Source organism: Borostomias antarcticus (assembly GCF_949987555.1).
Source record: "Borostomias antarcticus genome assembly, chromosome: 6".
Lineage (NCBI taxonomy): Eukaryota > Metazoa > Chordata > Actinopteri > Stomiiformes > Stomiidae > Borostomias > Borostomias antarcticus.
Genome location: NC_140239.1, coordinates 30014707 through 30026936, shown reverse-complemented (window position 1 = coordinate 30026936; position 12230 = coordinate 30014707). Strand labels below are relative to the sequence as shown.

Below are 12230 nucleotides of genomic sequence, written 5' to 3'. Positions count from 1 at the left end.
TCAGCACCTCCCTCCCCCCGAGGAGCTAGGGCCGCAGACTGCAGACTTCCTCAGTTCTATTTTCATTGACTGGCTCTCTGCTCGCGACTCTACCCTCGTCACCGTGGTGGAGACACCCAGAACTGCCTTCCCTGTTTTCATACCTTTTGACACAGGGATTCGTGTGCCTGACGCCCGAGTTGACTGCACATCCGGCCCGGGCTGTAAGAGAATACAACGTAAGACAGGAGTCAAAGTCAAGCACAAGAACGTCAACCTTTAATATTTACTTCAAGTGCATATTATGGCACTGAATTCAAGTTGGAAGGCTATAACAGAAAAGCTTTTTTGCTTTTTTGTTAAGTAACTGATGCAGAATGACATGTAAAGGAGGAGACACATAAGCTCCATTTAGACTAGTTCACAAGGAATGACAAGGGGTGGCCATCTTGGATATTGATTGAAACATTCAAGTAATTCATTGTAGGCATATGCCTTAACTTCATACTGAACATTTCCTAAGAGACTACAGCCACAATTTGTCATCTCAATAATTCTTGAAGGCCACAGTGTTACATATACTGTAGTTTAGCAGCTAGCTCATATGACAACTTCCGTAGTTACAGTGTCAATGTAAACTTAGCATTAGGCAAGTTCCAGGCTGGCTGTCCCAGAACAGTTTAGGTTTTATTAACAGAACTTTTTAATTGAGGTGTGATATAGCTTTCAGCTGCTGTCATAGGAACCTACTGATGTGCAGGTTAACCCTCTTTAGTCAAACATCCAACTTGGTCATCACTGGTCCATTTTTAGTCAGAGGGGAGGAGCAACATGGTCAGTTGGTGCCAACGGAAACAGGTGTGTCAACACAAGACCATTTGAATGGCCTTTCTACTGTGGGATATGCATGTCAATTCATTCCGGTGTTAGTGTTATTCATCCATAAAAAGAGTGTTCAATCTTTTACAGTATACCTTGCGAGAGTGCTATCTAGGGAGCACACACCACCTGATATCATTTTGAAACATTTCAGAAGCAACTGAAATATAGAAGATTGGAGATCATTCAGATAGGTTGGTCTGGAAAGTCACACACATTGGATCAAACGTTTGACTTCATTCCAGTCCTAGTTATTCTTGTACTGTCATCAACACTCAGTCACGTTCTTCAATTTGCCAAACTGTCTCTGTGTTTATAACAACACGCCACATTCAGATTCCGATTTAGTAAAGAAAGAGAGAGAGAGAGAAAGAGAGATGGCAGAGTGACATTTACAGTATATCTGAGCCGTTAGCCTAATCTCCAATACTCACCACTGACTGTGTTGGTCTGGCGGGCGCCGAGGTGATGGGGGTGATGGTGATGCTGCTCGTCACCTTGCTGGGCGTGGTCTTCCCAGGCGCGGAGCCGTGGTGTCGCGGCGAGCGCAGCACCGTACCCGTGGGGGTCTCCTTGCTCTCCGTGCTCACGCCGAGGGGCCTGATGGTCACCATGGGACCGCCGCCGCCAACGCCGCCTCCGTCCGACGGCTTCTTGAACTGCGGGCCCAGGTGTATGTGGATCTTGTTGTCCTCTGTGGTGGTGATGATGTTGGCGTTGGAGTTGTACTTCCTGACCGGCGCCGGCACCGTCTGCTTCTCGGGGGTGACCTTGAACACGGCGCGGCCCACGGTCATTTCCTGGGGCTCCAGCGAGGCCTCGGTCACGGGGGAGGTGCTGACCGTGATGATGGAGACGGGCGACAAGGGGCCTCTGTCCGAGGAGGAGCACCTGCTCCTGTCTGGAGACTTGGCCCTGGAGATGGTGGTGATGGTGACTGGAGACTTAGCCCGTTTGGCGCCCCCCGTCCCCTCGCCTGCCTTGCTCTTGGTGGACATGGTGGTGGGCTGGGGGACGATGGTGATGCGGGGCTTCTGCAGGCCGAGGGTGGGGATGATGGTGGTGCTGGAGAAGAAGTCCTCGCCCAGGGGACTTGTGATCTCCAAGGTGGCCGTGCTGTTCTCATGGTCGGGGGTCACTCGGATGCGCAGCGGCTGACCGGGCTTCTGGGACATGGTCAGCTCAGGCGGGCGTGCGGAGGGATCCCCGTTGACCCGGGGGATTGTCTTGTCCGGGCCCATATGAGTGACGGTGATCGCCTCCTTCTTTTTCATCCAGGGGATCCAGGATTTCCTCATGCTAAGCTCGGCGGCCGCAGGTGGGTACCGCTCCAGAACGGTCGGCTTCTTCTGACACTTCTGCCTCAAGTTGCTCATGATGTGGTTCTCCTCCAGAACCGACTTCCTGATGAACACCGCGGGCGTGTCCTCCTCGGCGGGCTCGCTGGCCGCCACGTCCGTCTGGACGGCGGTGGAGGTGACCGGAACGTCCACGATCCTCCGGCCGTTCATACTCGGCCTGAGGGCGCGGCTGTAGCGCTTGGTGACCTCCAGCTCCTTCGTGAGGTCATTCACTTCCTGGCTCATGCTCTTCTTCTTGTCTTCCTCTTCAATGAACCTCTGCTGGAGGATGGAGTAGTCCACCTGTAGCTGGGAGAGCTGGTCCTCTTTATTCATCAGCTCGTGGATCTTCTCTTTCAGGGCCTGGACATCCGACTGGAGGTCCCTGGTCTTGGCCTCCTCCACTCTGCAGCGCATCCTCAGCTCAGCCTCCTGGCTCACCACCTCTCCTTTCTCTATGGCCTTGTTCCTGGCAATCTGACCCTTCATCTCCTCCAGCAGCTGGGAGAGGACGTTGGCTTTGTCCTGCTCCATCCGGAATTTCTTATCTAGGAGATCGTACTCGTCCTCGGTCTTCATCAGATCGCCCTCCACCACCTCCAGCTGCTTGAGGCGGTTTTTGAGCCTCTCGATCTCCAGCGTCAGCTCTTTCACTTTGTTGTCCTCGTCCGGGTGTCTGACGTTGTCCTTGACAGCCCTGGTTCTCAACGATTCCCTTTCGGCCTCCTCTAGTCTGTCCATCCGCGTTTTCATCGAGCCGACCTCAGAGGTCAGGTCCCTGCTTTTCTCCTCTTCACTTGCGAGTTTGGTTCTCAGTTCGTCTTTCTGTTCACTCAGAGTCGTCAGTTTGATCTCCATCTCCGATTTCAGTTTGAGGAGCTTTTTGCTCTCCTCGATCAACTTCTCGGTGACCTCCGTAACCTTTCCTTGTTCCGTTTTAAACATCTTGCTCATATCGTCGTTCTTTTGCTCCTCCTGTTTGATTCTCTCCACCATGGTCTTTCTCTCGTCCACAAGTATCACTGTAAAGGACTTGAGCTTCATCAGATCATCTTTGAGGCCCATTTCTGCCCTCTCCAGTTTTGACTCAGAGCCCTCTAGGTCTTTCATGCGACTTTTCACTGTCTCCAGCTCACCAGCGAGATCTTTCGCGATGCTTTTCTCCCTTTCCAGGTTTATATGAAGCTGCGAACATTCCGATTTACTCCTGTTGAAAGCCCCCTCCAGCTTCTCCAGCTCCACCATCCTCTTCTGCAGCTTGTCCACCTCCAGCCTCAGCTCTTTCCCGTGGTTCTCCTCATCCTGGAGCCTCTTCCTCAGATCCCTGCACTGGCTCTCGGTCTTGGTGATCTCTTCGTCCTTGCCCTCCATCTCCAGGACTCTCTTGCGCAGGTTCTCCAGCTCGGCCATGAGGCTGGAGTTCCCGCACTCCCCTTTGCTGATCTTGTCCCTCAGCTCCTGGAGGTCCTCTTCGGACCTCTGCAGGGTTCTGTTGCTCTCCTCCAGCTCCTCGATCCTCCGCCCCAGGCCGGCCAGCTTCAGACGGAGCTGCCGGCTCTGAGACTCCTGGCTGGCCAGCTTGGCGGTCATCTCCTCATGCTCCTGGGCGAACTTGGCGGCCTTGTGCTCCAGCTCCGCCTCTAGCTTGAGGACCTTCTGGCCGTCCTCCTGGGCGGCGCCGCTGAGGGCCGACAGGCGCTGTTCTCTCTCCTGGAGCTTGTGGCCGAGGTCCTGGACCTTCTGTCCCTGCTGGTCGATCTGCTCGATGTGGAGCTGCCGCTCATCCACTAGCATGAGGGCAAAGGACTTGAGTTTGACCAGCTCCTGCCGGACTTTCTCCAGCCTCCTGCTGTGGTCCTTGTCTTTACGAGCCTGGTACGCCTTCTCCTGTTCCAACAGCCTTTTTAATCTGAGAGAGAGAGAGAGAAAGAGAGAGAGAGAGAGAGAGAGAGAGAGAGAGAGACAAAGAAAAGATATGAGTGAAACATTAACGGTACACCTGACAGAAACTTGTAGCCTACAATGGATATGGAATTAATGATTGTACATTATGAATTTTCATAAACACATCAGTTCCACTCATAATCATTCACATGTCTGTGACAAATGTAGAGCCTTATTACATTCTGTTAGACTTCAGTTTCGCATTACTTCATTTCACTTTCAACAGTCGTCAGTCAGATGCACTGCATAGTAGCTAAAGTCTAATTGCTCAACGGCAGAATGTAAACCATAATGCAGTGTAGGCTACACCACATAGACACTGAAGTGAATGAGGCCGTTGAGCGTTCGCCCCAGAATGCACCTCTCTGAGGGTCCCAGAGGCGCATCTGACCAGACTCTGAATGAGCCAGGGGGAGCTTGGGTGGAAGGCAGGCAAGCAGAAGAAATGGGAGAAGCATGACAGGAGAAAAGGAACAAAGGAGTGAAGCAGATTAGAGAGCCTGATGAGAAGAACCCTCGTGATCCTCACCAACAGGGGCTCCGCTGCCCCGCGCACAGCGCCCACATCACAGACACGCCGGCGGTTAAACGCTAATAACCCAAAAATGAGTGACCTCAGACCGCGGCACTCAGGGACAGACTCTGAGATTGAACCTTGATGGAACAACGTGAGTAGATGTTTAACTTAAAGCTCAGCGGGAGTCTCTCTGGGGGAGTCTCTCTGGGGGCACGCGTCTCTCCCACGGGGTCTGCCGCAGGTCTCTCCCATATGGAAAACACAACCACATCAGGAATGGCTGCGCATGATCAGCACACGGTCACCACACCGCACTGTTCTTTAAAGCCTCGCTTTGCATTACAAACAAACTCTCCCCCGCGCAAAGACACATGGAGCCTGTCTAACAATAAGCATTATATCATCCAGACTGTTTCTTATTTGTGCCTAAGTTTCCACAGCCTTCTCTCAAACTCTCATGCCCAGACTTACCCAGTAGCCAATACGCGGGGCAGGTAGGTCCATTCCTGCCGTGTTTTGAGCTGTGTCTTGGAACCAGACTGCCGAGACTCTGGCGGGCTCCGAAAGGGCCCCAGGTCCGCAGGGAATTAGCCATCACATTCCAAACATGTCATCAATGGACAATGAAAGGTGAATGTTGTGTAAAACAGCACTGCCCCACTAGCTGGTGATGTCATCCCCGCCCATATATGGAACAAAATGGAGCTGCCCTTGTTTGGACACAGAGGAGGAGGGGTTCACGTCAGGGGGAAGGCCTTTCACACTATCTCTCTCCTGCCCCCCCCCCTTCTCTCTCTCTCTCTCTCTCTCTCTTTCTCTCTACCCTTTCACAGATAAAGGGGGGGGTGCATTTGCCCATACTTCTTAAGCTTTGCAACAACCCGTATGGCCACAGGTACATGTCTCAAACTATTTCATGATAGTGGGGCTCCCTCTCCCTTCTCACACGCTGGTGTCTGGCCTGACCCAATTGTCTTGTTCGTCTTGTGACCGGCAGTGTTTCCATAGAAACAGGAGGACAATGCAAGGGAGGGCAAGTTTTATTTGGGAGAGATTACAATACAGGACCAGAGCCACTCTCCAGTTCCTAATCTCCCGTGTTATTTGGCGAAGAAAACGGATAGAGACGATGGATATGATCACCATACACCTCTTTTATAGGATCGTAAAAACAACCACAGTCAGAGCTCTCCTCAGTATGCAACTCTCCAGATAACGGCTCGTGATTCCAGACATATTTTCAGACTCTAAACAGCGTTGCAGGTGCGCTGCAGAGGAAGCCAAAAAGGCAGATATCTGTGAGTGGGAACCTCTCCGTGAGACCGACTCCCACACCGGCCCTGCTGACCTGGAAGCAGCCGCTGCGGTCTTGTGAAAATCATGCCGAAATGCCACACGGCTGACGTCAGTGTGATAGGAATCACAAAGCCTGCGTCACAAGGTGCGGGGCGGTCTCCGCTCAGTCTGGCAACCCGTTTATCAAGCGGGGGGAATGCTTCGGATTAACGGCGGCGTAAATGGTTGCGCGATGACTCGTTGAAGATGCGCGCCGTTTCAGGGCAAAGCGATCGTAGGCCTGAGAGCTTCTCTCTGATACCTCTTCAGGGTTGCCAGAGAATCCAGGTGGCCGGACACAGCCCAGATAGCAAGCGGATCTGGGCCATATATGGGCCGGAACTAAGCCACAAGGGTCAGATCTGGCCTGTATATGGCCCAGATCCGCTTGCTATCTGGGAGCGCCGGCCTGGAGTGATGGGTCAAGAGATTGAAGTGTTGAGCATAATCTTGGAGCGGCAGCAAAGTTTCTGTGCACATACATTACACGTGACAAAAAATGAAATATTGAATATTGAATCTTGATTTCCCCCATTATCCGTAATACTGTTTTCTGTGTGAGCCAGCTGGTATCTGATGTTCCCCTGGTTATCATGGCATTATAATTTAACCTCGGTCTCATAATGTTGTCAGGGCTATTCATAGCCCTACAGATGACACAGCCTATCAGCTATGTCTCTGAGGCACTGAGGACTCGCTGAGCCCACAGCTCACTCGTTTAGAGATAGATACTAATGTCATAACTCTTCCAATCACTCTTCATTACCACACAAAGATTGGCGTATGTACATTTTGTACAGAAGGTCATGTTGTGCGAGTCAGAGAACATACAAAACCAGAGATTGCCGTTACATCACATTCACAACAAACATAATCCATATACCTCAGGGAGAGGGATGGTACAGTAAGACCTAAGAGAGGTTTCACCACGGCATCTAAAAATGCAAACAGGGAACGACTAATTGCCCTCTGTGGACTGGCATCCTTTCACAGGTGTTCAGGGCTGTCCATCCACGATGACATCACCTGCCGGGGATATCGGAGATGACTCCAGCGGAGAGGAATGTGTTATCACACGGTGCTGAGAGACCAGCAGGGAGAGACCAACGGGGGGGGGGGGGGGGGTAAAGGTGAAAGTACCCGTAGACACTCAGCACACAAGTGCCATAATATTTTGTCACGTCAAAGTCCTCTTTTACTGAAGAGGACTGTTTAAGAAAGACTTACATTCAGTTTTTGAGCAGGCAGATGGACATTAGGTAATCAGAATCGTCTTGAGGTGAAGTAATCATTTGCATGCAGTTTGGCTGTAGGGTCGAAGGTCAGTTTCATATCATTGAAATCGGCAAAGACAATATGAGCGTATAAAAAAAAGGGTTATGCTTATATTTAGTTTTTACTAAGTTTAACAGCTTTAAATGTACAGTTGCTGGTCATCTTGTTTTTCTCGGGTGGCCAAACGCTGCCTGCTTCAAAAAAAAGTAATTAAACTCTGTGAGGTCACGGGTTGTCATCTCTACACTATGTCCAACAGACCGTAAAACCGGAATTTGTTCATTAATTCACTGAACCACGGTTCTCCAACACGTTCCGAGTTAAGAAATACAAGATACTGTGTAGACAGTCTCAGACTGAGCACACGATTCAAGAGCATTCCTCAAAATCATGTGATATGAATTAACTGGGCTAACTCACCCCTGTCTAGCACCGCTGAGGTGAACGGGGTCCATTAAACCGCTATTTCACCGGCCTGTCTGACGTGTACAGCAAAGTATTTGAAGTTTTATGAAGTATGGGTAGCAGCTGTGTCTGTCTGAACTCTGCCCTGGCGTTTACTGCGCGGGGTCCTGCTGTCATCTCGTCTTCTCCTCACCCTCCGTGTCTCTCAGCAGACAAACAAAAACCCCTCCATAAACAGCTCAGCACCAGGGAAGAGCTATCTGGCCTCTCCTCCTATGTAGACAACAGCTTTTCACACCACAGTGTCAAAAGCGCAGGGAGTCAAATCAGGAAAACGTTTGATGTGATACAGTATATTTTTCACACTGCACAGTATTTTTTATTTTGTATTCCTTCTATGTATGTAACGTTCCTACTGTGTACTATTTGTCCCACTATTTTAAGACTGTATATTTATTTGCCCAGGGACTGCGGGTGGAAATTAGCTGTTTGGCTATAACCTTGTACAGTGCATCTCTCCCTATTCTATAGGGTAAATGTCTACTGTACCTTGTCCCTGTCTTAAAAATAAATAAAATCAATCAATCACAAGTGATTGGACTTGGGTTCCCCCCCCCCCCCCCCCACACATAAGCGACCTAGCTTTGATTTCTCAACCACAACAACAGAACAACACGCCTGTATGAATTAGCTCAGGCCACCTGGATCTGATCCATGCAAAGTTCCCATCAAGCACACAACCCCACTGTCCAGAATCATACTTGTTTGCGGGTATCCTGCTCAGCGAGGCATGAGGCCTTTGAGTGAACCTAGCTGTGCATAGCGCCGTGCGGATGATGAGGTCTTGATAAACCGCGCTTCCGTGTCTATCGGGTAGATCCTGGCGCTTATCTGATGGCTGTTGCATACCGCGGGTAATGTCAGCATCTCGCTTCTGCCCGGACTTGCTGGGTCTTTTGAGGAGCAGACAGTCGGGGGTCTACGGGCAGCTTCGATTGACATGTGGGCTCCAGCCCGGTTATGAGCATCATACATTCCACATGGGATCATCGTGCCGGTAGGCCCGTTGCATTTTTTCTCCCCCTCCTAACTACAAACATCTTTCTTCAAACACCGCCGTCAGAAAAGGTGTTCGTCAAATGACCTCACTGTATATGTCTTTGACAGAGAAATTACAGCTTGCGACAGTTATGTTTACAGAGGGAAACAGGTGTGTCACGAGTTGAACCGCGGCAATGGAATAACAAAGTTCTGCGTTTGATATTGCTGTCGCGCGGTCAATCACGGAAGCAGTGCGCGCTTAACCAGGCCTCCCGCACCGTGTTGCGTTTAGCAGCTATGGCGGCATCACGGCGACTCCATGTGAGACTGTAGCCCCACCACACCGCCTGCCTGGTGTGTCATCTTTCATTGGCCGAGTCTATTCATCACTCCGCTGAGCACTGACTCTGTAAAGGCCTCGTTGGCCGCGCTGCTTAGGGCCCCTCGGGGCCCCTTTCCATCCTACACGGGGTTCACTTGTCTTACACGTTATGGTAGTGACCTTCGAAGCTCCCTCGGCCTCCGTGTCTTTGTCTGTGGGCTTTGTGTGCTTCGTTGATAGAGAGTGAGCTGCAGTTGCATGAGCGCACAGAGCCTGTAGAGCCCAGCGACAGGGAGAGAGCGTCTTCTACAACACAACTAGTTTATTTAGGCTGTAAAGATTCTCTCTCTCTCTCTCTCTCTCTCTCTCTCTCTCTCTCTCTCACTCTCTCTCTCTCACTCTCTTTCTCACTCTCTCTCTCTCTCTCTCTCTCTCTCTCTCTCTCTCTCTCTCTCTCTCTCCCTCTCTCTCTCTCTCTCTCTCCCTCCCTCTCTCTCTCTCTCTCTCCCCACTCGGCCGCGCTCACCTCTCCCTCTCTCTATCTCTCCCTCCCTCTCTCTCTCTCTCTCTCTCTCTCCCCACTCGGCCACACTCACCTCTCCCTCTCCTGTTCCAGCAGGTTGGTGAAGTCGTCGCTCTTGTTCATGAAGTCGACGTGCTTGTGCTTCTCGTTGTCCAGCTCGTTGACCGTGCGGCGGTGGCACTTCTCGGCCAGCAGCAGCTGCTCCAGCATGCGCCGGTACGTCTCCCTCTGCTTGTCCTCCAGCCGGTCCAGCTGGACACGAGAGAGAGGGATGGAGAGAGAACCGGCATGTTTATCACAGGGGCCGAGAGAGAGTATTTTTACTCAGTACTTTATTCAGCTACTGTACATGGCAAGTGACACACGCAGGGCTGAAAATTAACACCTGCCACTGGCCAAATGTAGGTCAAATTTCCAATTGGCGACTAGATTTCATTCCACTATGGAATATTACATTCAATTCAATAACCTTTATTTAAACTAAAAGGACACTGAGGTTGCCCTCATTTACAGTGACGACGAGTAAAAAACAAGTGCAGAGATAAAACAAGAATGACAATAATAAGACAATAACAACACTAAAGATACTGTATTCTAAAACATAACGGTGGCCATGTGATCCCATCAGTGAAAAGGACGTGCCGCCCACCTCTGCCATGGGCCGGTCGTAGACGTCGTCCCTGGCCGTGTCGCTGGCCAGCAGGCTGTCTCTCTGCAGGGCCTGGAGGGGCTTGTTGGGCACCGCCGAACCGTAGTGGGCCTCCAGGGTCTCGGGTCGCATGCGGTCCGACTTCAACATGTGGATAATGTCCTCTCGCGCCTGCCAACACAGGGAACCGGAGGAAGAGTTGTCTTTCAGTTCCCCTTGTGACAAACGCTGAACACTGACAAATATGAGGGCGCAGTACCAGCAATTACTTGTATAAAAAAAAAAAAAGGAATTAATAATTGTAAACATTGATGGTTTTAAAATAGTCAAGGATTCTAGACATGCATAATGACGTATCCAGTTTGTCCACTGGGTGGGGTTAGAATGCAAAACAAATCCTAGAGCACATAACTAAATCGCCACAAGGGGGCGTTTCTACCCAGCGAGGGACCCTGAGACTGTCTCCTTTCATGCAAAGGCAATTATCATATGTCACACACTGAGCATTCCTGCATGGAGATGGAAGGGACAACAAGGGCCCCTTCATCTCTGTGTGTAAAAAGGCTCAACACTCAGTTGAGTTATCGTCACTGTTACCGTCATGTAGAATATCATTTGCAAGTCATTTAGATATCATGAGGAACACCATTATTCTCTGTTCAAGTTATTCAGCGTTGATTAATTCAGAGCATTTCTCTGCATTATGTTGACTGTTTGAGGGCCCGATGTTCGTTGTCATTTTACCAGCGGAAAATACTTTATTCTCCACACCCAAACAGATCAGCAGGGTGGAAAGAGAGATGGAGGAAGGAGAGGGGAACTAACACAGTCCCTTCCCTGGAGGGGAGGTTTATAAATGGAACACCATTACAAAGTAATCATCAAACTTAACGCTGGGCAGCAGCGGGGCGATCCGTTTCCTGAGCCCTGCCCAGACCCTGCCCAGACCCTGCCCAGAGGGCACCGCAGGGGCACCGTGGGAAATGGACCGGTCCAGACCAGGCCAGGGTCAAAGGTCACAGTGTTTCACACTTTTGGAGGACTAGCCCATTGTGCTGGGTAAAAATCAATCAAGAAGGTGAGTTGAAATTATGTGAGATAGTATTTTAACGGCAGGTCTGACCCAACGTCTCCGTCTGTTGAGAGCGAGCAGCTCCGATGGGTGGGACAGGCAGCCTAACTCTGGTCACGGTAACTCGTCAACCCTAACAGGAGGCCGAGACTCTGCTGCCTGCCAAAGATGACAGCGTTGGTCAGCAAAGTGCCGTTTCCCCAAAGCCATCGTAGCAAAAGCAGCTCTTTGTTTCCGTAGCCCAGACCTAGACTTGCACCTATCATACGACCGCTATGTGTGTCGTTGGTGTCATTCATTTAAGGGACTGGTGTGTCACACCTCAAATTTCTGGCTTCTGTAGAGATGAGAAATAAAGTCCTACTTACTAAGGTTTTTTTTGGGGGGGGGGGGAACCTGGACAGGAGCCAGGGAACAGTAGAGACTGACCTGAACTTCTCCCTCCATCACTCCCAGCAGATGGAGAAGGTCCTCTTTGGAGAGGTCCACCAGTCCTGCTTTCCTGCTCTCCGACGTTTTCTGAGGCCTGGTCACGGTTCCTGGCACAGCCGTCTTCCCCTCCTTCTCGTCTCGATGGACCTTCACCTTCCTCTTCATCAGCTCAGGCGTGTTCTCCTCTTCCTCTTTGATGAAGGCTTTGGTGGGTGGGGCTACGTTGATCTGTCCATCGTCTGGACCTTCCATGGCGCTGGTCCTCGACCTCATTCTCACCTGAAGAACAACAACAACGACAACAACATCAACGATTCTGAAGCCCACAGCACACATCTACAGCATTATCCAGAAAAATACTTTGCAGCAAATGTGGCTCACGAATGTGTCAACAATAAGCGTTCTCTCGGTTCCCTGGCCTCGGGCTGCGGTTATTTTGATGCCGACCCGTGGGAGGTGATATTAATGTCCTCTCTGGTCGCTCGCTTGTTTTCAGGGATCATGTTTTGTTTACAAG

The 12230-nt window shown here is 50.7% G+C and overlaps 1 protein-coding gene across 1 annotated transcript; it reads right to left on the bottom strand.

Annotated features, from left to right (window-relative positions):
• Positions 1 to 11986, bottom strand: LOC311310779 (filamin-A-interacting protein 1-like; the record flags this gene model as incomplete). The annotated part of the gene is made up of 5 exons (XM_084440329.1): positions 1 to 201; positions 1293 to 4107; positions 9634 to 9812; positions 10210 to 10380; positions 11711 to 11986. The coding sequence occupies 5 exons, from the start codon at positions 11984 to 11986 to the stop codon at positions 1 to 3; spliced, it is 3642 nt and encodes a 1213-aa protein (XP_084296455.1).
• Between the last annotated feature and the right edge of the window lie 244 nt (positions 11987 to 12230).